Source organism: Schistocerca gregaria, chromosome 6 (genome assembly GCF_023897955.1).
Source record: "Schistocerca gregaria isolate iqSchGreg1 chromosome 6, iqSchGreg1.2, whole genome shotgun sequence".
NCBI lineage: Eukaryota > Metazoa > Arthropoda > Insecta > Orthoptera > Acrididae > Schistocerca > Schistocerca gregaria.
The window spans coordinates 81,305,659-81,333,281 of record NC_064925.1 but is presented as its reverse complement, the minus strand read 5'-3'; the positions used below and the strand labels follow the sequence as shown (position 1 = coordinate 81,333,281).

At 38.8% G+C, this 27,623-nt stretch overlaps 1 protein-coding gene across 1 annotated transcript in view; it reads right to left on the bottom strand.

Moving 5' to 3' along the window:
* The window catches only part of LOC126278089 (5-oxoprolinase), a 154,025-nt gene that overhangs the window by 21,501 nt on the left and 104,901 nt on the right, over positions 1-27,623 (bottom strand). The window contains exons 16-19 of the mRNA XM_049977931.1: positions 25,812-25,923; positions 19,267-19,491; positions 13,467-13,710; positions 3,246-3,343 (exon numbers count right to left, since the gene is read on the bottom strand). Of these exons, the coding sequence (XP_049833888.1) occupies positions 3,246-3,343; positions 13,467-13,710; positions 19,267-19,491; positions 25,812-25,923 (679 nt within the window). The remainder of the gene's footprint in view (positions 1-3,245; positions 3,344-13,466; positions 13,711-19,266; positions 19,492-25,811; positions 25,924-27,623) is intronic.

The window sequence follows — 27,623 nt, the reverse complement described above, 5'->3', positions numbered from 1 at the left end:
GATATCTGACATTGGTTAAAAAGAATGGGTAGAGTCTTGAAAAAAAAAAAAAAAAAAAAAAAAAAAAAAAAAAAAAAAAAAAAGAGAGAGAGACTGTTAGATGAACATCAAGAAAGTAAAACAAGTTTAATGAAATGTAGTCAAATTAAATCAGATGCTGCTGAGGGAGGTAGATAAGGAAATGACATACTAAAATCAGTAAATGTGTTTTGCTGTTCCAGCAGCAAAAGAAATGACGACGGGTGATATACTAGGGATATAAAATGCAAACTAACAATAGAAAATAAAAAAATTCTCCTTTGCTCCCATTACTGCATGCTCAATGTACAATAAGGACATCACTGGGGATAGTCTATAACCCTGTCTTACTCCTTTCCCACCTACTGCCCCCTTTCCTGTTATCTGCTGTCTTGTTTCTGTGTTAAGTTGTCTCCTGTTTTTATACCTGCAACTTTCAGAATTCCAAAAACGTTACTAGAGTCAACATCATCGCAAGCTTGATTTCCCATTAATGAAACCGCATTATAGTAAAAGGTTTTACTTTTCAAAATGCTTTAATTGGTAATTTACAAATGCATCTTAGAATATGAAAGTTGTTATCACACCCCTGCCTCAACGATTTATGTTCAAGCTCTGAAGTCCTCCCATTTGTTGCAGCTTCATTTGTATGTTTAGATATTTGAATCTTTTTGCATTCATAGAGTCCTGCAGCCTTTATGACAAAATATAGACAAGATTGCTTGTTTTATTGTTTACTTTTATTTTTGCCAGACAGGTATAGTATTACATGCAAACATATTCTTTTACAAAATTCAAAATGACTTCCTTAATATCCACAGTTTAGAATGATAAAATTCAGTACCACCTAGGCTATGTTGACGATATACTTGTTCTAACTGATAGAACCAAACAAGAATTACATACATTCCATCCACAATTCAACAAATTACATCCCAGCATCACATTCACAATCATAATCAAATGTGAAGAGAACAGCACAGTAAGTTTCTACAGTTGAAAACTGGAAAATAAAAATCAGCATATGCCATTGATTCATTTCCCCCCCTCCAGAAAACCTACAGTTATGGATACAGTGATCCACAACAACTCTTGTCATCACAGAGCCACAAAAAAGTATTTTTTTAAATCTTGTATTTAAAGTGAATATCCCCTAAATTGTTCTTCTTCTTGGTTTCTAAGGGAATTGAAGCTCCAGTGCAAATCTGTCATGTTGCCTCCATATGCTTCTGTGTTGTGTTACATCCTGCCAATTATTTACACCCCTCCTGTTGCATACTGTTTTAATTTCATTTACCCATGAACTTCTGGGTCACCCCCTTGGTTTGCTGCCAAATGATTTCTCCATCAACATTCTTGAAACTGTTTGATCCTCTTTTATTCTCACCATAGGGCCTTCCTATTGGAGCATTCTGGAAATTATTATGCTCATTATTGTTGCTTATTGTGACAGCATGTGGATTATCCGGATGTGATGTGCCCCACATCACCAGATCTCAACCCAATTGAACACATCTGGGTTGTGACTGAACATGGTGTCAAGAACTCATCACCACCTCCCTGGAATTTACAGGAATTACTGTATCTCTTTACTTATTTTACAAATTTGATGAAGACACTTTAGCTTGTAGTCTGCCTCATCACATCACATTTACAGTAGCTCTTTTCTTTAAGTAGATCCCACCAAATTATAACCTTACAACTTAATCTAGACCTATTGTTTGTAGTGTGGGCTCTAACATTTTAATTTTCAAATCATTTCACATTACGATGCATGCTTTCTAACTGATGCAGATGTAATGCTAACTCCCTCCAGCGATCTACCAAGGCCCCATTGCTTCCATGCCATAACCATGTCAAAGATGGTCATACCAGCTGTTAGGTATGCGGTCTGTGTTCTGGTTGATGAGTGTACTGTAAGTAGCGAATTTCTTTGAAAGCAGTTTTGATAATCCATGACTATATTTTATGTGCATAGTTTCAAGCAGTTTAGCATTAACAAGATAAAATTTTATTGTCTATGTTAATTAGTGGCATTCCCCTACAGTTTCTGAAATCATCACTGTTTCCTTTTTTGTGAGTCTGGACTACTGATAATTCTTGCTGTTCTGTTGGTTTTGTCTCTGTTTTCCAGATTACCTGTATCAAGTGATAGAAACATCTATGCAGTGCTTCCCTTCCATATTTTAGCATCTCAGCTGGAATTTCATCACTCCCATTTGCCTTCACATTTATAAGGTGTTTTATACTTTCCAGTACCGCTTTTTGTGTCAGTTCTGGAATTTGGTCATTATTAGGGCTGCTGCTGTAGTTTGTAATTGGTTATTCTATATCACAACAGCTCAGTAGAATATCAAAATGTTCCTTGTTTGTTGATAACATTTTGCATGGTTCAATTAGCACATTGCCATACTTGTACTTCATCACCCTACATTTGTGATTAAAACTTCTTAATTTTGTTGACTGCCAAACATTTTCCTAATGTTATTATTTTGATGATATGCATGAACAGATTCAGTTTGTTGTTTTAGGTCGTTTTTAAAAACCTCTCCAGTCCTTTTTTTCACCCCTCTCCCTTCCCCTTCAACCTTTCTTCCACAAGAAGGAGCTGCTGGCTCCAAAAGCTTGCAAAAGTATAACCTTCTTCTATATATATTTTCCTGTCACCACTTGGTGAGTAGATTTTTATCCATCTGATTACATTATATTGTCAAAAATTGATTATTTTCATTGCTCTATTACTATTCTGACATCATATTCTGCTGTTTTGTTCCACAAGTCTGACAGGTTTTCATAGCAGTCTTCCCTTACTGCATCATTGTAGGTTTTGTTGCAATATTAAAAACAAATGTTATTTATCAATTATCTGAATTGTTTTTATGCAAAAAGAGATATTTAAAAAGATAGTTTGTGTAATCAGCAAGTGTTGTACATATGGGCAATAGTTATGCAATTCAGGAGACAATGAAAAAGGAAATGATGTCATTGTAGATGTAGATATAGATGTATACAATATCTGTAAAATATGTTCCAGCTCAACCCTCCAATATCACTCAAATTAAGAGTACTATTTGTTAAGTAGTTTAATTTGCTGTTCAGCGGGATACTGTGAAAGGTAAGACATTACAACTAAGTAATGAAAATCCACGAGATTGTCACTTAAGGAAGCATATCAACAAGACACTTTCCTTTAAGCTTAATGGTTGGTGTGCATTAGCTGTACTTACTCCAGGTTCAACATCAATAGCAGTCTTCGGTCCAAGGTTTATTACACGGCCATCCCTCTTCAACATTAAGTTGAGACCTTTTTCACCTGCACTGCCACCTGAGAGAAATCCCAAACAAATACACACATTTAAGATCACATACTCTCTATGCACCCTTGAGATATAATACTGCATAGCTAAAATATGCCACAAATTTAGAACAACAAAAAGCTTTTAGTACTGTGAGTATTGGCACTGATTTCAAAATTCTGAATCAATTGTTTGAATAGTGAACTTTTATCATTTTCTGTGGTTTCTCCAAATTGCTCTGGGCAAGTACCAGGATTGTTCCTACTACAAGGTCAGGGCTGTACCCTCTGGCTCCTACCCTTGTAACTGCCCTCAGTGTAAAACCTGTCCTATGCACCCTCCCACCACCACCTATTCCAGTCCTGTAACCCGGGAGATGTACACGATCAAAGGCAGAGCCACGTGTGAAAGCACCCACGTGATTTACAACTGACCTGCCTACACTGTGATGCTTTCTATGTGGGAATGACTAGCAACAAACTGTCCATTCGCATGACTGGACACAGGCAGACAATGTTTGTTGTTAATGAGGATCACCCTGTGGCTAAACATGCCTTGGTGCACGGCCAGCACATCTTGGCACAGTGTTACACCGTCCGGGTTATCTGGATACTTCCCACCAACACCAACCTGTCAGAACTCCAGAGATGGGAACTTGCCCTTCAATATATCCTCTCTTCCATATATACATAAAACAAAGATTCTATGACTTACCAAGCAGGAAAGCGCCGGTAGATAGGCACAATAAAAAAACACACAAACACTCACACAAAATTTTGAGCTTTCGCAACCGGCGGTTGCTACGTCAGGAAAGAGGGAAGGAGAGGGAAAGATGAAAGGATGTGGGTTTTAAGGGAGAGGGTAAGGAGTCATTCCAATCCCAGGAGCAGAAAGACTTGCCTTAGGGGGAAAAAAGGATAGGTACACACTCTCGCGCGCGCACACACACATATCCATCCACACATATTCAGACACAAGCAGACATATTTAAAGGCAAAGAGTTTAGGAAGAGATGTCAGTCGAGGCGGAAGTGCAGAGGCAATGATGATATTGAATGAGTGGCAGCAACTTGAAATTAGCGGAGATTGAGGCCTGGTGGATAACAGGAAGAGAGGATATACTGAAGGGCAAGTTACCATCTCCGGAGTTCGGGTAGGTTGGTGTTAGTGGGAAGTATCCAGATAACCCGGACAGTCTAACACTGTACCAAGATGTGCTGGCCGTGCACCAAGGCATGCTTAGCCACAGGGTGATCCTCATTACCAACAAACACTGTCTGCCTGTGTCCATTCATGCGAATGGACAGTTTGTTGCTGGTCATTCCCACATAGAAAGCATCACAGTGTAGGCAGGTCAGTTAGTAAATCACGTGGGTGCTTTCACACGTGGCTCTGCCTTTGATCGTGTACACCTTCCAGGTTACAGGACTGGAGTAGGTGGTGGTGGGAGGGTGCATGGGACAGGTTTTACACCGGGGGCGGTTACAAGGGTAGGAGCCAGAGGGTAGGGAAGGTGGTTTGGGGATTTCATAGGGGTGAACCAAGAGGTTACGAAGGTTAGGTGGACGGCGGAAAGACACTCTTGGTCGAGTGGGGAGGATTTCATGAAGGATGGATCTCATTTTGGGGCAGGATTTTAGGAACTCGTATCCCTGCTGGAGAGCCACATTCAGAGTCTGATCCAGTCCTGGGAAGTATCCTGTCACAAGTGGGGCACTTTTGGGGTTCTTCTGTGAGAGGTTCTTGGTTTGAGGGGATGAGGAAGTGGCTCTTCCCGTTATCCACCAGGCCTCAATCTCCGCTAATTTCAAGTTGCTGCCACTCATACCTCACCTGTCATTCAACATCATCTTTGCCTCTGCACTTCCGCCTCAACTGACATCTCTGCCTAAACTTTTTGCCTTTAAATATGTCTGCTTGTGTCTGTATATATGTGGATAGATATGTGTGTGTGTGTGTGTGTGTGTGGGAGTGTATACCTATCCTTTTTTCCCCCTAAGGTAAGTCTTTCCACTCCCGGGATTGGAATGACTCCTTACCCTCTCCCTTAAAACCCACATCCTTTCATCTTTCCCTCTCCTTCCCTCTTTCCTGACGAAGCAACTGCCGGTTGCGAAAGCTTGAAATTTTGTGTGTGTGTGGTTTTTTTTTATTGTGCCTATCTACCGGCACTTTCCCGCTTGGTAAGTCATGGAATCTTTGTTTTTAATATATTTTTCCCCTGTGGAATGTTTCTTTCTGTTATATAAGTATGTAATTTTTTTAATCCTATATCCTCATTAAAGTGGCCCACAGATGAATAAAAATGCTATTATTTCTACTACACCGATGGACACATTCAACACAAAAGATGCATCACCTTGAGACAAATTGTGCTATACTGAAGTATGATTTAAAGATCTTTGTTAATGCTAAGTAATTTTAATACTAACTAAATTTCAGCTCATAATATTCCTCAGTTTCAGATAATAGAGATGATCCAAACAATTGGTCTGATGTAAATTGATGCCACAACCACCTCACATACATAACAAAAATCATTTTAATTTCATTAAGTTTGACTCGAAGACACATTTGCGCTTGTGAGACAGTTTCAAAATAACAACTACTTCATTTCTCATGCAAAAAAGTATATTGACCAATGCTTTGCTTTGTTTGTATGGGTGCTTTATGAAAACAAATATGTTCGCTGTACTGCAAATCAAATGGAACATACACGAAGTGAATTTTTGGTACAATCACTGCTTCTACATATAACTTTTCCACTTCCTCGATAACTCCATAATTGAATTACAGTGGATTCTGCATTATGTTTCACCTAAACCTTGTATTCTTCATGTTTTCTATGTGTTAAAGCACGATTTAAAAGCTATTACAACACCATAATAGAAAAATAGCCTTTTATAATACTGCTCTAAATAGCAGAACAGGCACCCACAGTAGTACTCATTGAGTGGTAGGGTAAGAAGATGCAACTCTCCTCGACCCCGACACCCTAGAAAAAGTATCTTCACAAACTAAACTCGCATCTTATCCTGCCATACAGACAAATGTAGCAGTCTGAAGAGAGTCAGAACATGTAATGAGTACAGGCTTGTAGCAAGCGTACCCATAGCCACTTATCATGAAATTTCAAATTCATATTACAATTCATTGCAAAACCAACATCGGTTCTGCCCCCCCCCCCCCCCCCCGCCCTCTCCTCCCCCCAAACCCACTAGCTCAGGTCTTCTTGAGAATCTTTCATTTCCAAGAATATGACACACTTGTCAGTGCTGCCTGTCAGGCTGTTCCAGTGCGAGTCTACCACAGTTAGTTTTTGCTGGTGGTGTGGAGACCTGCATCGTGCAGTACATAAAGAGTTCAGTCTGCATGAAGATAAGTATCCTGAAGAACAGTTTTTTCCCCACTATGAGTCACGCTATCTACTGGTCAGCAGAATAATTCAAATATTGTACAGCAAGATATGATTAAGGTAACAGATATTATACACATAACAACATTTAAGTGACTAACTGTACATGTCTCCAACAAATACTGCACTTGCATTTCAGTAAAGTTGTATTGCTGATGATTAACTTGATACAATGACAGGAAGTTGAAAGAACTCTTCACTACTCTTGTTCAGAAGTGACCAAGGTATTTGGAGTTACTAAAGTATTTTGCTGAATTGCTTGTTTTCCATTATTAAAAGTTGAAAAGATTGATACACAGAACTGTGTACAGATGAGTTTCCAACAAGCTGTCACTGCTGCCTGTTAAAATAACCATTTAATAAAGTTCTGTATGCTCCATTTGCTATATGAAAGTATGTGGCAACAAAATGGTGTTGTTGTGCATTTTTATCAAGTAAATGTAAGAATTCTGTGATAAAAATTAGAGCTTGTGTGAATTGTAAAGAGCCATCAATAATCTAAATGAAAGTAGTGAAAAAATTCATTTTAATAGCATTTTTAAACATCCGATGGTCAAAAATGCATTTTTTCCAATTACATAACTGTTGATAGTTGTCACTTGAGCAAAACACTAAATGAATAACATTGCAAGCTTCAAACAACTGAATGTTCAAAGAGATGATATTTTATATCTAGGGAGAGAAAATATTCAAGTGCAGTACTCACATCATGTTCCAAACAACACAACAAGTAAATTTTGAAATGAGAGGATAGAAAACGCACAAGAAATGGAAAAGAAGTAATAAACAGATGTCAGACTTGGAAAATAAAACAATGTCTACATATAAAGATAGGAACAGAATACTGTTGATAAGTAGTAATGAGTGCAATAAGGATGACAAACTTCATAAACAGCATGTGGATAGAAAAACAAACTAGTCTGTAAAAGAAGAAAGCATCAATAATCAACTTACAGTGTGGAAATGTAGTGAACATGTAGAAACAGATGAAAAAAAGTCAGTTACCCTGATTAACAAATCTGTACACAGCATGAAGGATGCAGTAACTACACCTGAAAATCCACAATCAAGTGCAACATACTTTTGCTTGCTGATAGCCATGGGAGATAGTTACCTGAGTTGACACTCTACAAAATAAAGAAGGACCTTCAGATTTTCAGCATGGTAAAACCACGAAAAAAGAACAAAAAAACCATAAAAGGCAAAATGCAGATCGTTGAGTAGTCCCCTGTTCAATACGTCGGAGGTGTACAATATTATGAATGGGGTTTCCAATTATAAGTTATGAAATACTGGCCTGTCCTAACCTCGCAGCATGGAGGTGGGGTTCCACTTGGCACTGGATATTCAAGGCACAATGTGTACCCATTCTATTCCTCCAGGTACAGTGCCATCGAAGGTGAACTGAAGAAAATGCTTCAGACAAAAAATATGTATAATTTGCCACAGAACTGTAATCTTCAATAAAAAAAACGGGTGTTCCCACTGAAGATTTCAAAGTTGCCCCCACCACACATGCATCGGGTGGGGTGGGGTGGGGGTCAAGTGCAAAATCTCTGGATATACCCCTCCAAGAAAAACAAACAGGTATTATAACTTTTTTCATGTACCATGTAGTTTTCAAGATATTTCAGTGTCTTCATTTAAAATGAACAACCTGCATATGGTGACAGTTAGTTTGACAGTGAGCTAGTAGTCCCTTTCTCAGTGTAAAGCAATGTACACAGATCAAGGAAAATAGTGACATCCTCAAAGAAGACAAAAATAGGAAATAAAATTCCACAATGCACACAAAAAAGGATCAAACTTTTGGTAGCCAAAGATATGAAAAAAGCAATATACAAAACAAAACGATCAAAGGAACTTAAATTAAAAATACTGCACCAAAATGCTCACTATGCATTTAATAAATCAGAAGAATTTTAAATTTATTAGCTTTTAAAGTATCCAATATTTTCATAATGACAGAGCTTGGGGTTAAAGGAAAGTGAATTAAATCTTTTCAATCTAGTGGGATACAAAAATGTAGCATATTACTGCAGAATTAAAAACAGATGTCCGAGAACAGTTTTATGTGAGCACCAAGGTATGGAACTACACTCTGCAACAGATCTCTAACTGCAACGAACTCAACATTGAAGCAGCAATAGTCCAAAAGCAGCTTATCACAGGAAACAACAAATCCATAACTATCACAACTATTCTCCCTAAAATTATAGAAAAATCCGTTAAGGAATAAACTTCAGTGAGAAACAAAACATATTAAATCAGTCACAGCATGGACACAAAAGAGGAGATGCAAAAGAACAGCACTGGTAAGTCTCAGAACAAACATGACCAAGCCTGCATGATGAGAAGAAAGCATCCAGTGTTCACTTATATCTTTCCACAGCTTTTGACTGACATTGGCATAAAATTCTCCAAAAGTTTCCAATATTACAAAAATCAGGAAAAATGAAAAGGATAGATTGCAGCCACCTTAAAGGTGACACATATAATTTTTTTTATTCTTTATTTTTACTGTTTTTATTTTATTTTTTACTTCTTTTTTTTCTTGTAGGCATGAGGTATGCATGCTTGTTTGAAAGTGAGTGTTTTCCATTCTTTTCTGAACAAGCTTTGGCCAAAATCTTTGTGAGTAATAGTCTTTTCGTTGTACCTGTCTTCAACTCAACATGTCATCTTTACAGTGAGTAGAGGTCTATCCTTTTCATTCCTTTTTATAATTGTTGATATTCCAATCTGGACCTTCCATTGTTTAATATTACAAAAATTTTTGTTAAGAACAAACAACAGTGTGTAAAAATAAAATATAAACCTGGCAAAATTAATAAAAATGTCTACTCTCATTTTCTGGTTTATCTCAGAGTTTGGCACTATAACTTCCACTCTTATCTTGTACATAAATGACATGTCCTCTGATGTAAATCAAAAGGCAATCATAGAATGTGATGCTATAACTCTACTATGTGTAGCAACTCAGTAATTGGCTGGGAAAGTAAAGCCAGCGATGATGTATAAATGGCAGAAAGATAGCTCAAAGAAAATAACCTATTCATAAATAGAAAAGGAAACAGCATGGACAAAATTTGAAACAATCTGAACTAACAAAAGAAAAGATTTTATCCTTTGCAATGGGGATGTAAACTTAGAACAAGTATTTCATGAGACATGGAATTAGGGTTGCAATTGGGGGATAATTATGTTGTTAATTATTCTTGAAAATCCGTTGCTTTTGAGTTTATGAGTCTTTATGCAATATTTCAACCCGGGCAACAGAGGTTGCTGAACGGTGATGGCAAAATAACAATGGACCACTAAGCACAGACCTTACTGCTGCTAATGCCAAGGTAAAAGAATAAATTTAATCTTGACAGAGTCTCTTGAAGAATGATAGTCACATACTATGTGTCATATTGAATTTAAATGTGTTTTCAGAACATTTGCTGAAATTTCAAATAATTTATTTATTTCCTTTGCCTATTGAGAAGGTATGAGCCAAATTCTGAATGTTTGTTTCCAACTGAGTGCGGCATAAGTTACCTTTTTATTTAATAAATATTATGCGAAGATGGGAAAGATATTTATTCTGTGATTGTGGTAGATTCCCATCTTTAAATCATTTTATGTCTAGAATTGTAGCCTGTTGGGTACCCACATGATCATATCTTACGTTTTCTTCCTTGAATAATTAGCATTTTTTCCAAAATTCATTTGATTTCTAAGACAGCCATTTTGTAACATGCCGCAGACAAATGAAAATTTCAAGTTCACAGTCAGGCTTAGTTCAATGTAACTTTATTACTAAAATCTTTCATATGATTATTCTGAATCGAATGGTATAATTAGTTTGGCTACAGAGCATATTAATTATAAAAATCACTAACTGAAAATTATCATGCAGTATAACTGCAAATTTGGGGTGAGCTAGGAGACCTATTTCAGTATAAGAACGTATATCATTCTTAAGTGCAATATTCCTGCTTCACAGTAACACAGTCTATTTTTCTTGCAATTAGTATTTTCCCATATTAAACAAATTTAAAAAAAGTTTGGAGAGGCTGCCACTTTTCAATGTAAATTCTGACGTTTACTATTGTGAGATTCCAAACTTTGACTACATACTTTTGTAACCCCCAGCCCCCTGTTTTTTGTGTAAAAAATGACAGAGCACTGGCTGATTACCTCACTAATTAATCAATAATTTCATCTAATTCACTATTAATTGCAATATGGTGCTCATTCATGTCAATGAGCAGGTTCACATACCAAAAGAAAAACACTGGCCATGTATTTTTAAGATCACATTAGTTCTTTTACTTCATTTACAACAGTAAATCCTGACCCAGCCAAATTTTAAAACATTATGTCATTTTCAAAATAGTCTGTTTTCATGTCCCTGTTTATAAGACCAACAACTACCATGAAAGGGTTAGTTCTCAATAAGTCTGCAGTGAATGTGTAATGGAGTAACACCTACGTTTGCCTATATGAAAAATATACCACCGTCAGTTTGGTTCATCAAACCAGATGCCAGAATCTCCCCCCCATCCTCAGTTGCAGAGATTGTAGGTAGCAGTGGTGTGGGTGCCACCTCAATTTCCTTGGTCTTGGGGGTCTTCTTTTTGGATTTCTCTTGCTGCTCCTTGGGTTTTCCTGGCTGAGAGGACTTCACTGGCTCAGTCTCCAGGACTGATGATGAGCGTAAAGCCCTACGACCAGCTGCTTTTGAGCTCTTCAGCCACTGGCGGGTGTCATCTTTCCCACTAGCAGAAACCTGGGAAGGGAGTGACCCAAACGGACCCCTTCCTAGTGATAGAAGCCTAAGAAGACTTATGCTTCTCCAGCTTACAATTGTGGATGGACGTCCCTGAAGGTGGAGGGGTGGGGGTAGGGGTGGAGGGTGGTGGGGGGGGGGGGGGGGGGAGGTTGCTCACGAATTAGGTGGTCTTGTACTCCACAATTTTCCTTTCTTTCTGGAGAAGCCTGCAGTCTGATGAGCAAGGCGAATGGAGCTCTCCGCAGTTGATGCAGATAGGAGGCGGGGCACATGGAGTATTGGGATGTGATGGGCGTCCCCAGTCTCAACATGTGATGCAGGAAGTACAGCGGGAAGAAATACGGCTGAACTTCCAGCACTTAAAGCACCACATCGGGCGAGGGATATAGGGCTTTACATCACAGCGGTAGCCCATCACCTTGACCCTCTCGGGCAATGTATCACCCTCAAAGGCCAATATGAAGGCAAAGGTGGCAACCTGATTATCCCTCAGATCCCGGTGGGCATGCCATAGAAAATTTATACCTCACTGCTCTAAATTGGCATGCAGCTCATCATCAGACTGCAAAAGAAGGTCCCTGTGAAATATGATGCCCTGGACCATATTTAGGCTCTTATGGGGTGTGATGGTTACAGAGACATCCCCCAGCTTGTCACAAGCAAGTAACATCTGTGATTGGGCAGAGGACGCTGTTTTGATCAAGGTTGACCCAGATCTCACTTTGGACAATCTGTCCACCTCCCCAAACTTGTCTTCTGAATGTTCAACAAAAAACTGAGGCTTCATCGTCATGAAAGATTCCCCATCAGCCCTCTAACATACAAGGTACTGGGGCAAATAAGATCTGCTGCCATCCTTAGCCTGATGTTTGTCCCATGATGTGTCCAGGGTGGGAAATGATTTGGGGTCATGCTTCTGTTGTCTGAATTGAGCTCATGAACACTTAGATGCCACCCCCTCAGACCAGGGGCCCCCCTCATGATGCCACCCAGCCACAGCAATGGCCACCTGGCAGGATGGCTATTGCTGGGAGTCCCGATGCCCCAAGGGGATGGGCATCTACCCCTTGGCATACGTGGGGAGTTAACAGTGCAGGCTTCAGCAGAGTGATCCCTGTGTGGTCAGGAGGGCATGGTGGAAAACACACTCAGGAAGTGTCCTTGCCCAAGAGATGCAGGATGAGCAGGACTGAAATGCGACAATGAGAAAGTGGGCAAAAGATCTCAATGCAAGATCGACATGATGCACCATGTAAGGCGCCCTTCCCCAATTGGCTCGCTCTTCAGGAAAATGTTGAAGAATGGAGGTCAAACCCAACAGGTGACCATCACAGAAAGACCAAAATGTGTGAAACTCCTTTTAGTCACCTCTTACGACAGGCAGGAATATCTCGGGCCTACTCTTACCTCCAGACCTGCAGGGGGATGTGTGCAGGTGAATCTGGTGGGCTACAAGTGGAGGAACTTTTATTATCACAGGGATTGGTTAGAATACAGTCAGATCATACATTTAGGGTTACAATAAGACTTAATGCACAGGATATTTTGCTGTAGTTGGGGGTTTTTTATGTTAGCCTCCAATTATGAATGGTTCACCTGAGCTAAATTAGCAGAACTGATCCACCTAGAGTTAGAACTTGTGAGTTGGAAGCTGGAACTACTTAAATTAAACCCAATTCACGTGTATAAACCATGGAACTGACACACAGTGTTCAAGATAGAACAGCACAAGTAACAGTCGTGTTATGCACATTTTGAACCTCCTGAAACTGTTTATTTATTTTTAAGAGAGAACAGGTTTTGATAACAACAAAACTGTAAACTATTAGTATACTAAATAAGAGAATTAAAATAAGGAGATGCCCACATCCACACATTGTCATAAAAAAATCAGTCATATGGTTCCTACATACAGCAATGAGTATACCCTCCAAAATATATTGTGTGCTGTAACGTACCAGCCATGCCATAGGGTGCGAACACCCTGCGCTCAGTGAGAACAGAGAGTGTCATTGGCCTCCTGAAGAGCAACTCCCTCACAACACCATCACCGCCCCTGTGCAGGCCAGCACCTCCGGAACCTTCACGAAGGCAGAATTTCTGCAGCACCACGGGATAGCGTCGTTCCAAGATTTCGGCATCAGTAATTCGTGTGTTGGTCATGTGCGAGTGTACACCACCTCGGCCATCCCAAGTGGGTCCCTGAAATTGAAGATTATTCTCTGAAATATTCTAGCAATGTCTGTCAATAAAAGTAAACAGCCATGATGCACCATCTGATTGATATGAACGAATTTTTAATAGTTTGCACTTTAAAACCAATCACAGAATGAAAGGACAGCTGAATGAATGAAAAGAAGTTTCATTCATATATTCTAATACATCTACAAAAAAGGGACTCCCAGTTTTGACAGCTTGAACTTTACTCATTATTTCCAAATAACTTTAGTTCTCATTGTATGTATGTTCAGGTTATTCTGCCTGATCAGGAAAGATATTTGTCACCCCCATTGAACCTAACACAATAAGCAAAAAGTTTTTGTGCCTTTTATTAGCAAAATATTCAAGCTTTTACCAAATGATCTACTACTAGTTACTTTACTGTTAAACCTTTAATTTCTTTTGTACTTTTAGTTTCACACAAATGGGATAATAATCTAGTATAGCTGATATATATACTATCAACCTAAGACCATACAGAGCTTCCATTAATTGACTCATGCTTTGTTGTCAATCTGAAATAACAAATAAAACCAACTATGTGAAATAAGATGAATCATCAAGAAATCAGAGATAAGAAAACATTCCCATCTTCACATCTTCCACATTCACGAAAAGATCAATGGAAATAACACATATAGCACCTTACAGGCTTGAGACAGGTTCATACAAGGGAGGGAGGCTTATTGATGCGAACAGGATGCAGAGTTTTAAGAACAGCCTAGAAGAGGTAGAATGGGATGAAGTATATGTAGAAAATGATGCTGAAGCCAAATCCAATGTATTCCACTGTAAAGCTGTCTCAATATTTGAGAGTTGCTTTCCTGAAACGCTATCTGAAAAAGCCATTGCAAAGTCAAGTAAGCCATGGATTACTAAGGGAATTAAAATACCATGTCAGAGGAAGAGGGAAAAATATATGTACTGGCCAGAATAAGTCAGGATCCAACATTACTTGCTTACTACAAAAGATACTGTAATATTTTAAGGAAAATCATTAAGAAGTCAAGAAGCTTATGTGTTCTGACAGAAATTAATAATGCGGATAATAAGATTAAAACTATATGGAATATCGTCAAACGGGAGATGGGGCAGCCTGACAGTGCACAGCATACCATAGCAATAATGCGAAATGATGATGCTGTGAGTGATAATTCACAAGTTATAAGTATTTTTAACAATCACGTTCTGAATGTAGCAGCAAAAATAGGATTAAAGGGTTCAGCTGAATAAGCAACAAAATGTGTTAAAAATGTAATTCCCCACGACTTCAGGCCTTTACAAATAGCATCAACATCCCCCACTGAAATTAAGGGAATTATAAATATACTGAAAAACAAGAGCTCATGTGGTGCTGATGGAGTCTCTAACAGAATTTTGAAGTGTTGTTCTAATTTAATAAGTGGAGTCCTTAGTGATATATGTAGTGCTTCACTGCCACAGGAATTTTTCCAGACAGATTGAAATACACAATTGTCAAACCTCTTCATAAGAAAGTAGACAAGAGTGACTTAAATAATTACAGACCAATCTCATTGCCGACTTCATTTTCTAAAATATTCGAAACAGTTTTGTATTAAAGAGCAGTCTCACATTTAAGAGAAAATAATTTACTCAGCATGTCACAGTTCAGATTCCGGAACGGTTACTCGACTGAGAATGCTATCTACACATTTACCCATCAAATAGTACAAGCCATAAATAACAAATAGTCGCCAGTTGGTATTTTTCGTGATCTTTCCAAGGCATTTGACTGTGTGGATCATGTTACACTTTTAGAAAAACTCAAGATTTTATGGAACTGAAGGCTATACACACAGCTGGTTTCAATCTTACTTAATGAACAGAAAGCAAGAAGTTGTGCTGAATAACACAAATAATGTTGGGAGGGCGGTGAAGTCTAGTGAATGGGGAGTTATCACGACGGGAGTCCCAGAGGGTTCAATTTTGGGACCTCTACCGTTCCTTATCCATGTGAATGATCTCTCACTTAATGTTCAGCAAGGAGAACTAGTACTATTTGCAGATGACACGAGTGTTATAATAAATCCCATTCCAGAAAGAGCAGCTGAAGATGTTGTTAAGGATGTCTTTCAAAGAATTATTAAGTAGTTCTCAGAAAATGGGCTCTCCCTTAATTTAACCTCACTATATCCAGTTCTGTGCACTGCATAATGTTGTACTGATAATTGATGTAGCATATGAACAGGGCTCAGTTATCAGGGTAAATTTATCCAAATTTTTGGGCGTTCACATTGATAACAACTTGAACTGGAAGAAGCATATTCCTGAGCTTCTCAAACAATTAAGTTCAGCTTCTTTTGCTCTTTGTATCATTGCTAGTCTTGGTAATAAACAGATCAGGCTCCTAATGTACTTTGCGTATTTCCACTCAATAATGTCTTATGGAATAGTTTTCTGGGGTAACTCACCACTTAGACAAAGTACTGATTGCACAAAAGATAGCAGTGAGAATAATTAGGCCTAGTGGTGTTCAACCAAGGATGTCATGTAGGCACCTATTCAAGGAGTTAGGTATTTTAACTGCATCGTCAAAGTACGTACATTCGTTAATGAAATTTGTTATAAATAATTCACCTCAATTCGCAAAGAACAGCGATGTTCATATGTACAATACTAGTGGGAAAAATGACCTTTACTATCCGTTATTGAAGCTGTCACTTGCTCAAAAAAGGAGAACTTTATTCAGCAACAAAAATCTTTGATCATTTGCCCAACAGGTAGCAGATCAAGTTTTAAATCTAGCTTACAATCATTTCTTTTGGACAACTCCTCCTATTCCATGGATGAGTTTTTGTTTCAAAACTGGTGATAAAAAAATTTTAAAAAATTGTACCTCTAAATGGAGTTGTATGTGTAGAAATAAAAATTTCAGTAATATAAATATTTGCAATATTCGTGTGTGTTTATATAATATTGAAATCTGACTTGTTCCACATCATATCAATAAAATAATCATGAATATCATCTATGGAACATGACCTAACTAAACTAAACTACACTAAACCTCTTATGCACAAGTGGTCCACAGCTCACTGGAAGGAAAGATTCAGACTCCAGCAACAGAAGACAACTTTAGCTCCCCCTACAGATGATTTTCTATGAACAAATCCCTATCATGCAAGAATGTGGTTAGTGGTGTGACAAAAATGCTCTTAGGCAACAAGAGATTTCACAAAATACAGAACTCTACTTTCTTAGTGTTCTGTGCATTACAGATCACTGGCTAAATATGGACCAAATTATCTCTTTTTCTGTACCAGGTTACATACTAGAAAATTATTTCTGTGGAAACAGTTATAAAAATTAAAGTCAGTAATTTTCATCAATCTGGGTTTAAAATATAAATCTATTACTAAGTTTCAGCATCTCAACGCAGAAAGAAACTTTGAGCTGCCACTCATTGAAGTAAGTGAGGCAAATACAGTTACAGTATGTATTTATCGCTCCCCAAACAGAAATTTTGAGTCAATCCTAAATAAGCTTGAATATGTACTAAACAGGCTCCATCTAGACAAGAAATCAATAGTGTTGTTTGAGGACTTCAACACTGATTTTCTTGGAACCAGTACGATAAAAGAGCTACTGCTCAATCTCACAGATACTTTCAACTTAAAACGGACTATGGCAACACAAACAAGACTCTGAAGAACAACTGCTACTACCCTGAATCAGATATTAGTGAATGCAAACTGTACTGCAAAATGTACAAGTACAAGCCTTACTAGTCACGAAGCTCAAGTTGTTACCCTACAAAGCTACTTGATGCCAACGCAAAACTACAAAAGAACTGTAACAGCATGGAAATTCAATACATATAATACAGAAACATGCAATTCCCCATTAGCAAGAGAAAAGTGGGGAGAATATCATTTATCAAAATCTTAAGTGCAAGGGAAAGAGAATTACTAAGATAAAGGAAAAACAGTAATGTATGCCCCACTTCTGAACAGCTACATTCAGAAATACATTAAAATCTAGAAAATACTGATACACCAAAGAGAAAAAAAGGCAATGCTAAGTTCATAATAAAGTCAGCAAAGCAGTATGGACAGCAGTAATGAAGGAAGCTAATATAGTGTCCCCTAAAATCGAAGACATCATTCTGAACAAGAGTTTAACTGATACCCAACACATCGAAAATCTTTACAGCTGTTACTACACAGATATCCCAAATAATTTGACAGTCAAAGACAAAACAGATACCAGAATGAAACAGAAAAACAGAGTGCAGTCATGTTCCTCTTCAATCTATGTTTGTGAAGCAACTCCAGATGGAATCATCCATGTTGCATGAACTCTTAAGATAATGTCATCAGGAATTGATGGTATCCTGACAGCATCATAAATCAATATATTAAAAACATTTCTGTGTCTCTTACAAACACAGCAAATTCATCTTTTCTGACAGGCACATTTGCAGACAGTTTAAAATTGCTAAAGTGGTCCCTATTCATAAGAAAGAAGACAAATCAAATATAAAAAACTATAGACCAATTGCTTTATTATTTTTAGGTTTTAGCAAAATCATAAAAAAATAATTTAATAGATTAGTGGAATTTTCAGAGAAAAACAAAATGCTCAGCAGGGATTCAGGAAAAATAAATCTACATCTTTTGCCATCTATGATTTCATACACAATGCCCTGGAAACACTGGACAAAAAACAAAGTATCACTGGCATTCTTTTAGACCTAAGTAAAGCCTTTGATATACTGGACCACAAGACACTGTTGGACAAGCTCCAAGTATATGGCATTACAGGAACTGCGCTAAAATGATTCACACCGTACTTGACAAACAGGAAACAGAAAATGCAAATAAAACATGAACTAAAGGAAAATACTAAGATATATTTCTCAGATGAAGAAATTCTAAAAAAAAGAAATTGTCTCTCAGGGATCCATTCTAGGGCCAATCTTCTTTCTCCGGCATACAGGGTGTTTCAGAAGCGACAGTCAATATTCAGGGATATGACAGGAATGACCATTTGAAACAAAAAAGTCAAGTAAACATGAGGTCTAAAACACATACCTTAAGAGCTATTAGCATTTCTTGATCTCAAGACACTGTGAAACAAATCTCTTCTACTGCAAGATTTTTGCTTTCCGTATTTTGGGAAGTGGCAGTATGGACCAAAACAAGAAAAAATGTCCAGTAAACATGTGCTCTAAAATGCGTACCTTAAACGTTATGAGAATTTGTTCATTAGAAGAGTTATGTTTCAAAGTAGTGAAGATGAAAAAGTACCCATAGCTCTTGTGTTACTGTTTTCCTTTCGTGTTTGTTCTGTGTCCCACAATCTGGAAAGTTTTTTTGTATGAATGAATATTACTCGGTAAAATGTTATTTCTGTGCAGTACTCTGCATGTAAAAATTTAATATATGTTGAATGCTTCTAAACAATTGTTTCCTTATGCTATAAACAGAGACAAACAATTAACATATAAAAGAAAACAGTTAAATGACAGTGATTTTAGTTGGTCAGTAGTGGTGCAGAGAATTAAACTATACTTACAGCCCCAGCACCTCCAGCAACTGTCTCGTAATATCCCCAGCCCTCTTCACCAAATGTGACATTGTTCATGCAGCCTTGAGATGCTGCACACACCTGGAATGCTTTTAGAACAACATCTACGATTCGCTGCGATGTTAACACATTTCCACCAACAACAGCAGCTGTGTCTGAAGGGTCGAGCATGGAGCCAGAAGGTATAACAGTTTTCACTGGATTCAAGCACCCCTATTGAGAAGAAATATGTGGATATGAAAATATTTGCATTACTTATTTATTCTGCAAAAGAAAGGTAAAATATCAAAAAGACACGTCATCATAAATAAAGGGTGATTTCAGCCTTAATTTACTTCTATGTGTTATTAAATGCTTTCTAAATAAAATAATGGGTAAGAAAAGAAGTAAATTTTGTGGAATTGTTACATCACTGAATTACTTCTTCAGCCAAATATCAAAGTTTTTCTCAATACAGTTTTCATATAATAGGTATGGAATCACCCTTTTAAAACAAGAATATGTCAATAAACAGAAATTTAAAGCTGAGCAGTATGAGATGGGAGAGGGGAAAAACCAACATGGAAGCCATTTTGGAAGTCTCCATTGTGGATGCAACTCTTAATTTTAAGATCATTAGGGGTTGTGTGACATATCAGACAGATACAGAATTACATGAGGAAAACAATGGGCCTTTCCATTTAACACAGCTTTGTTCATTCTCAAGTTTTGTTACATTTTGTGCAGAACAAGGCAAATGCTGGTGGTAACACACAAAGGCTACAGGACACACTCAGCATGTTGTAAGTTGGCTGTCATCCACTAAACCCATTCCTCATACATGCACATGCACCAGTATACAAGCACATGCTTTAACAATCCAGTCCCTAAGGTTTGTAAGCTTTACAAATACTGCACACGTAACTGCCATCACATTCTGCCCCCCCCCCCCCCCCCTCCCTTTCCCCCTCTCTACGCCGCACCAGAGTAGAAATATGACTAACTTAAATGTAAGGAATATGACAGCCAATCTACCAGACATCTACAACCTATCCATCTCTGCAAAACCTGCATATCCAGGAATGCCTGGGCAGGTAGCCCACATTCATGTGGGCCTGTAACAAAGTTGAAAATGTCCAGTCTTCAGACAGCAACGATGGTAGCACATCTTTTCTAACAACTGCAGGGGATTGGTCTGTTGTCAGTGCATGATGAACAATTAGGGGCTCAACAACACAATATCGCACACTAAACCGACACTTTTGATGCGCCAACTACATTCAAAGGATCCATCGAGTGAGGGTTGACATCTGGCCAGTATCTGCGGTTCTGTTTATTTACCTCTCTATCCACAAACAGTACATTATAGGAGAAATGACAGTTTTTCATCTAGCTTGTGAGTCACCAAGTTCAGAAACTGAGAAAGACAATCTGAATAATCCGTGATGGGATGTCACATTTTCATTTTGTAAGAGTGTGATTTTCATGTGGCCAAAATTCACATTACTGGTGTACAGCTTACCCCACTTGTGATTAGTATTGCACTCCAAATCCTTACTGAACAATGTTAGAATAGCATTTGTGATTCAACTTTAGCTATTTCAAATTATCTGGCTTTCAGCTTGTTCGCAAGAGAGCCTGTTTCACAGAATTTTGAGAGACGTTTCATTGCAACACCACAAATAATGATGGATGGTGTCTCTATATGGCATTGGTTGAAATTCTTAGTGGTAATATGAGTGCTTCTCTCTTCTGAAGTTAGGGCAATCTCACAGTGTTTGGCTTCTGTTAAGAGCATTAAATTTTAGTGCATATTAATCATGAGCTGCTGCCCTGGGCTGCGGTGGCACTGGGGCACCACAAGACAAATCCTCTGGAGCCTCTAGAGCCTATAGTGGCATCTGGACTCCCTAATGTTACAGCACCTTCCGATTCTCCTGCCCTGGCTGGCTGACACTTACTAGCAGTGATTTCAGAACAGTGTCAGAGTCATGAATTTCTGGGTGGAAGGAGAAATGGAATGCAGCTACTGAGCTGTGACATCCCCCCCCCCCCCTACACATCAAAAACAGGTCTGTGATATTGCTCATTGCTGAAGGTATGTTTGACCAAGCAAGAGACACTTTGTCTGTTAGGACAGAGGCCAATCTTCCTGAAAGATAGAAGCAAGTGCAGAGTGTGAGATTGTTTGTTATTGGGAGCTCTAACATTAGGGAAATACCAGGCAGGTCAAGAAAGAAGGCCAGTGTCTGCTCTGCTTGCCTGATGCGGGGTGGAGGGAGCCCTGCTGTCAGCAATAGTATTGGGTGCACACATCTGCAAATCGTGCCTCCTACTGGCATGAATGACACCTAGTGCATGGATTCAAAGGCCCCACTCAGTTCCTGCAGGCATCTGGCTTCTTAGGTAAAGCAGGATGTATACGGGGACAAGGAAAAAAAATTCCCGGATTATTCCTGGATTTCTCCTGGATATCCCGTTTTAAAAATATGCTATTTCCCAGGCGAAAATACACTTTTTCTGTGCTAAGTGACAGTAAGTTTTCCGTAGATTTTCCATTGGAACTGTAAAACTTATCAATCCTTTTAGCGTTTTATACAATCACGTAGAACTTCCCAGAAGAAAAAGAAAAGACGGGGCAGAGACGTTTTGGAGAGACTTCATAAAAAAAAAAAGGAGAAAAGTTTTCGAAAGACTTTTGATTTAGAGCAACATATATGCTGCACATTTTTGTATTACAAAAGTATAAATTCGAATTGCACCAAACACAGCACATTTGTTTCCGGAGCGTTGAAACCGAGGTTGCGATGTCTTTTTGTAAGTGAGTCATATCTCAAGCCACGAAATCTCACCAGCCAATGACAGCAGCTATTCAGAGCATAGGATATGTGTTATAGTCAGCCAATAGCAAGATCACTGGTTACATAGCACAAACACACAAGAGGAAAAGTTAACGGTTTACATTAATGTACACAGCACCGTATATCTACAAGAAAAGCTAAGCTTTCACATATAATACTGATCTCTAAGATTAACACGCTACAACAGGAGCTAAGCTTTCACATGCAATATTGATCTTTTGCGTGTGTTATACTTTAAGATACATCATACAAATGTGCCAGTAAATTTAAAATTATGACATACATGTCTCGGCTCGAAATTCTTTTAAGTGGGTGGTCCTCAAACTGTTCAGTTTCTAATGCCCTGTGATTTAGATAACCATGCCACTTTCTCACACATAACATAATTCATCTTACGTAAAAAGAAATTTATTTTGAAAGTAATGCTTTTCTAACAACCGTTCGCAATTCTATCCGGAGACTGTTAGAAATAGGTTCAATTTACCAGTTGCCAGAGAGCGCCAGAAAACAGGCATTATTGTGTGTGTGCGCAACTGTAGTGGTGTAGGAAGCCCGCATGTTCGAGTGTATAAAGCACTAAGAGAGCTTACATTACACCATAAAAGAAACAGGGCATCAGAGGATACTCCAAAGAGCATCGGAATTTCGTATTGGCTTTTTCCAGATTCACAATGAAGTAGGTCCAATCTGATATTAAGCTTTTTAGTGTGGTTTTTGGGATGTAAATTTTCTTGGAGTACCAGTACTCTACGATCTCATTTTTGGTTCTTTATTATGGCATAACGCCATACATGGCAGAAGATAATAACATGCACTTGAAATTCAGCGAACAGTTGGAACTAGCCAATACTGTAGGATGAAACACTGCATTTCAAATAGAATGTTTGCCTCAGCGGAAAGATTAATGAAGTCAAATTTCTTAAGCAAACTTGCAAAAGTAACTTCATTGTTCTGCAAGGCGATTAATGCTTGACTGCTACTAACTCGGAAATAAAATAAAATCAGAAAACTGAAATTAATAATATACTTTTGCCCTCCATAATTATGTGAATGTATTTTAATTCACTTGATAGCTCCTGGCCACAGAAATCCGTTTTGTTTTCATTTGACATGGGAGCTGTACATGAAGAGAAGCAGCGAAATCACTTAACGCAAACACGGGTCACGTGGAGACTAACCCCCTCCCCACTACATCTCAGACAAATCTGTGCAAGCACGAACCTGGTATCTAGGGCGCGAGAGAAAAATTTTTCTCATTTGCATCTGGCTGCTTGCTGCTACTGCCGATACAGCTAACAGCCAAACCTCAAGTATCGGGAAGCGGGAGAAGGTACTGCTTACAAGCGAGTCAAATGCACATGTGCAACTGACCACTGGCAACTGGTCAAATGAACATAATATGAACAGTTGTGATGTCATGCTCATAGCAAGCAGTTTATTGTTACGAAGACTTACAGTCTAGATCCTACGGCCTTTGACATATTTTTGCTATCTGCAGATGGTTGCGCATGCACGGTGTTTTGTTGTTGTAAATTGCACATTTCCTTTGCCACTAGTTTTATTTTTTTTCCCTCTCATTTATATTTTATTGCTGCAGTATCATTTGCCAGTAGCAGGATAAAATAACATTCTTTGCTAGAGAATAAATTCTGCAGTCAAAATTACAAAAATTTAACTGAAAGCTAAAAAAAATGAAAAATTCCCAGAATTCCGAAAAATTACTGGGGTTTTCCCAGTTTTCTCCCGAATGAAAAAATTCCCGGGTTTTTCCCGGATTTCCCGGTTGGCCCGAGTCGTATACACCCTGTAAAGACACCTCACCTTACTTGCCAGGTGGATGCAAAGCTACGTGTTTTGCAGCACTGTTCCCAGAATCTATCACCGACTTCTGGTTTGGATCCAAGTGCAAGGTTTAAACCAGAGGCTCTGATGATTCTGTGATGATTTTGGATGCAGATTTCTTGATCTCCACTATCAGTAGAAGAATATTAAGACACCCCTTCCCCTCTGTGTACATCCGGCCTAATGAACAAAATTCAGAAAATATGGAATATCAGACCAATTGTGTGACTGTACTGAAAAGTTTCAAGCAACCAGAACACAGCATGAAAGAAATATTCAGGTGTAAAAGTAGGTTCAGTCATGCCCCAAGGGAATGTTATAGTACCTTTACTTTTTGCAACATACAGAAATGACCTAATGGATAACGTTTGAAGTTCCATGATGCTTTTCAGAGATGATGATGCTTTTGTATTCAGAGAAGTTGTGACACTAGAAAACTGTAGTAAAATACAGAAAGGCCTACTGAGGACTGATGGTTGGTGCAGGGGCTAGCAGCTGATCCTCAACATACACAAAGGTAACATGTTAAACATAAATAGACAGAAAAATGATTATTGTATGGCTACATGATTCCAGAACACTTACTGGGTGCAGTCACACCTATAAAATATATAGGAGTGAGCACCCAGAGTGATTTAAAGTGGAACAACTATATAAAACAGATCACAGGTACGGCAACTGCCAAACAGATTGACTGGAAGAATCCACAGGAAGTTAGGTCCATCCACACAGGAGATAGTTTACAAAACCCTTATTTGACCAACACCTGAATATTGCTGATCAGCCTGGGATCGATAGCATATAGAATTGACAGAAAAAAATGGAGAACATCCAAGGAAGCCACCCCATTTTATTACAAGTCCATTTAGTTACCTCAAAAGTTGTCAAAGAGGTGCTCCGCCAGTTCCAGTGGCAGATGCAGCAAGAGGGGTGCTCTGCATCAGAATATGGTTCACTGCTAATGTTCCAACTACATACAGTTCTAGAAGAATAAATCAGTACATTGCTTGCTCCTCTGAGTAGCTTGTGAGAAGACCATGAAGTGAAATTATTGAGATCTGAGTTCACACAGGGGCTTACAAACAATCTTCCTTCCCATGAACCATTGCAACTAGAACAGGGAAAGGATGAAGTGATAGTGGTTCACAAAGTAAGACTTTTCACATACTATAAAGTGGTCTGCAAGCTGTAGATCAGGTTTCATGCTACCCATAAGAATGGCATACTGATCATTACTAGAGAATGAATAAAGCTATGCTCTAAGGAAAGGCACCATTGTTTTTCCTCTTGTAGTTCTCTATGGACCCATTTCCATTTCAAAATTACAAGTTGAATTCAAGATGGCAGCCTCCAAAACAGTCAAAGACTGCCCATCAATCGGAAAAATTCTCATCATAATGAAATTTTAACAATACCACACACAGTTTTTCTTCAAAAACTATACAATTACAGGACAGAATAACCTACCAGTACTTTAGCATTGCCAGTTGATCCCCATAAAAATACACTAAGTTCTCCTGGTTATCAGTACTACCTGTTCTTTCCTTAGAGTGAAAAGAGGGATAGGTTGGTAGAGGTTAAGAAGGAAGGTCATTACCTACAAAGATGGCAGGAGACAATGATGAAAAAGTGAGGGGGAGGGGGAGTGGCCATCAGAGAGACCGGAATTACATCCTATGTTCATCTGATTCTCATTCTAGTCCCAGAAGAGAAAATTTTAAATGATAATTATTTACCTAGTCACCAAGCAGATTCAGAATGTTGGCAACAAAAACTGGTACTTAGAGTAACAAAATAGCAAAATTATATGAAGTTTTATTGTGAGTCAAATTGCACTCATAAATCTCATACCTGATTAAGAGGGACATCATGCCCAACCATACAGCGTAGGCAATAGATGAGAGCAGACAGAGTTATTGCCCTGGGGGCATTGCAGTTCCCCCATACTTCAGGCCCAGTACCACTGCAAAAGTAACACTCCATTCATACCAGCTTAAGAACTTAACAAGGAAGAGAAATTGTCATACATTCATTCTCACTGTAAATGTAACCTCACTCTGAAAGTGAGCATTCAAGATTGCAAGTAAAGCAACAAGTACAGGAGCAATAAGAGGCAATTATTACAAACTTTATTAAGTTCAACACAGAGGCTATCATTAAGAGTGTTTATTATGTTATTAAAGGATATTAATTGTATGCACCCATACAGTCTTCTTTTTACCAAGATGTTTCTCACATTGTGACTTTCAAAATGTTGTACTGTTCAACTTCCCTTTGGCAGTCAGTGTACTTTTCACATTTATGAATATTTGTGCAATTCTTCAAAAAACAGAAAGTCCTGGTTGGAATATCAACAATATTATGAAAAATATAGATGGCTACTCACCGTAACGATGGCACATGGAACTGCAGACAAGCACACACTGAGCTGTTGGCCGAACCCTTCTTCAGAAAAGAAAACGTGAACACATTCAAACAAGCAAGCACACTTCATGCTCACATGACTTTTACCACCAGCATCACTGACCAGAATGCGACTTGTCATGTTAATAGCAATCTGGAGTGGGGTGGGGTGGGGAAGTAGGAGGGATAGCAGGGTATGGGTGGGGGGAGAGAAGAACAGGACATGCAGGAACTACAGACTGCCCATCACAGGCTGGGCCACTCGTAAAAGCAGCCATGTTATATACCAGTTCTGTTGCAACAATTACACAGTTTTTTGTATTGGTATGACTACCAACCAGCTGCCCAAAAGGATGAATGGCCACAGACCAACTGTGGCCAAAACAAAGTAGACCACCCTGTGGCACAACACGAAGCTGAACATAACACGCTAGATTTCAATGGCTGCTTCACACCCAGGCCATCTTGATCCTCCCCTCAACCACAAGCTTCTCAGAGCTTTGCAGATGGGAGTTATCCTCACAACACATTCTCTGCTCCAGAAATTATCCTTACCTCAACCTACAGTAACCTACTGTTCCCACACCCTCCACCCAACAGTTTTCAGCCCCCCTCATCCTACCATCTCCTCCCTTTCCACATTCCCTTGCCTTCACTGTGTGCCCCTCTGCCAATGTACCCACCTGCTCTTTCCCCTTCCCTGCTTCTCTCCTTTTCCACTCTCCATATTTTCCCCCCACACTCCAACCCCCAAACCTGCACCTGGCAATCTCTAGTCACCACACACCCTGCCAGAAAGCATTCTTCTCTCCCCCACCTGTCTCCTACTATTCCTCCCCCTTCCCCTCCCGACTCTGAATTGCTGTTCACACGACAGTCGCATTCCGATCGAAGCTATCAGTGGGCTGTGTGTGTGTGTGTGTGTGTGTGTGTTTTCTTTGCTGAAGAAGGCTTTGGCCTAGTGCTGTAATGTGTAACAATCGTTTTATTGTGCCTCTCTGCAACTCGGTAAGCCATCTTTACTGTGAGTAGCAATTTATCATTTTCCTACTATCGCAACTAAATGAAGGCAGTCTTTATTGTGCCATAAGTATTCACTTCTTTTTAATTGTGAAGCATATTCAGTGGCAGTTTGTGATCTGATTGGTGTAATGATGCAGGTACCACCCTGAGGTTGCACATAGTTGGTTTTTGTAACTAAACTGTCCAATTTTTGGCATTTTTTAACAAATTTTTATTTTTAAACAGCCTCTAACAACC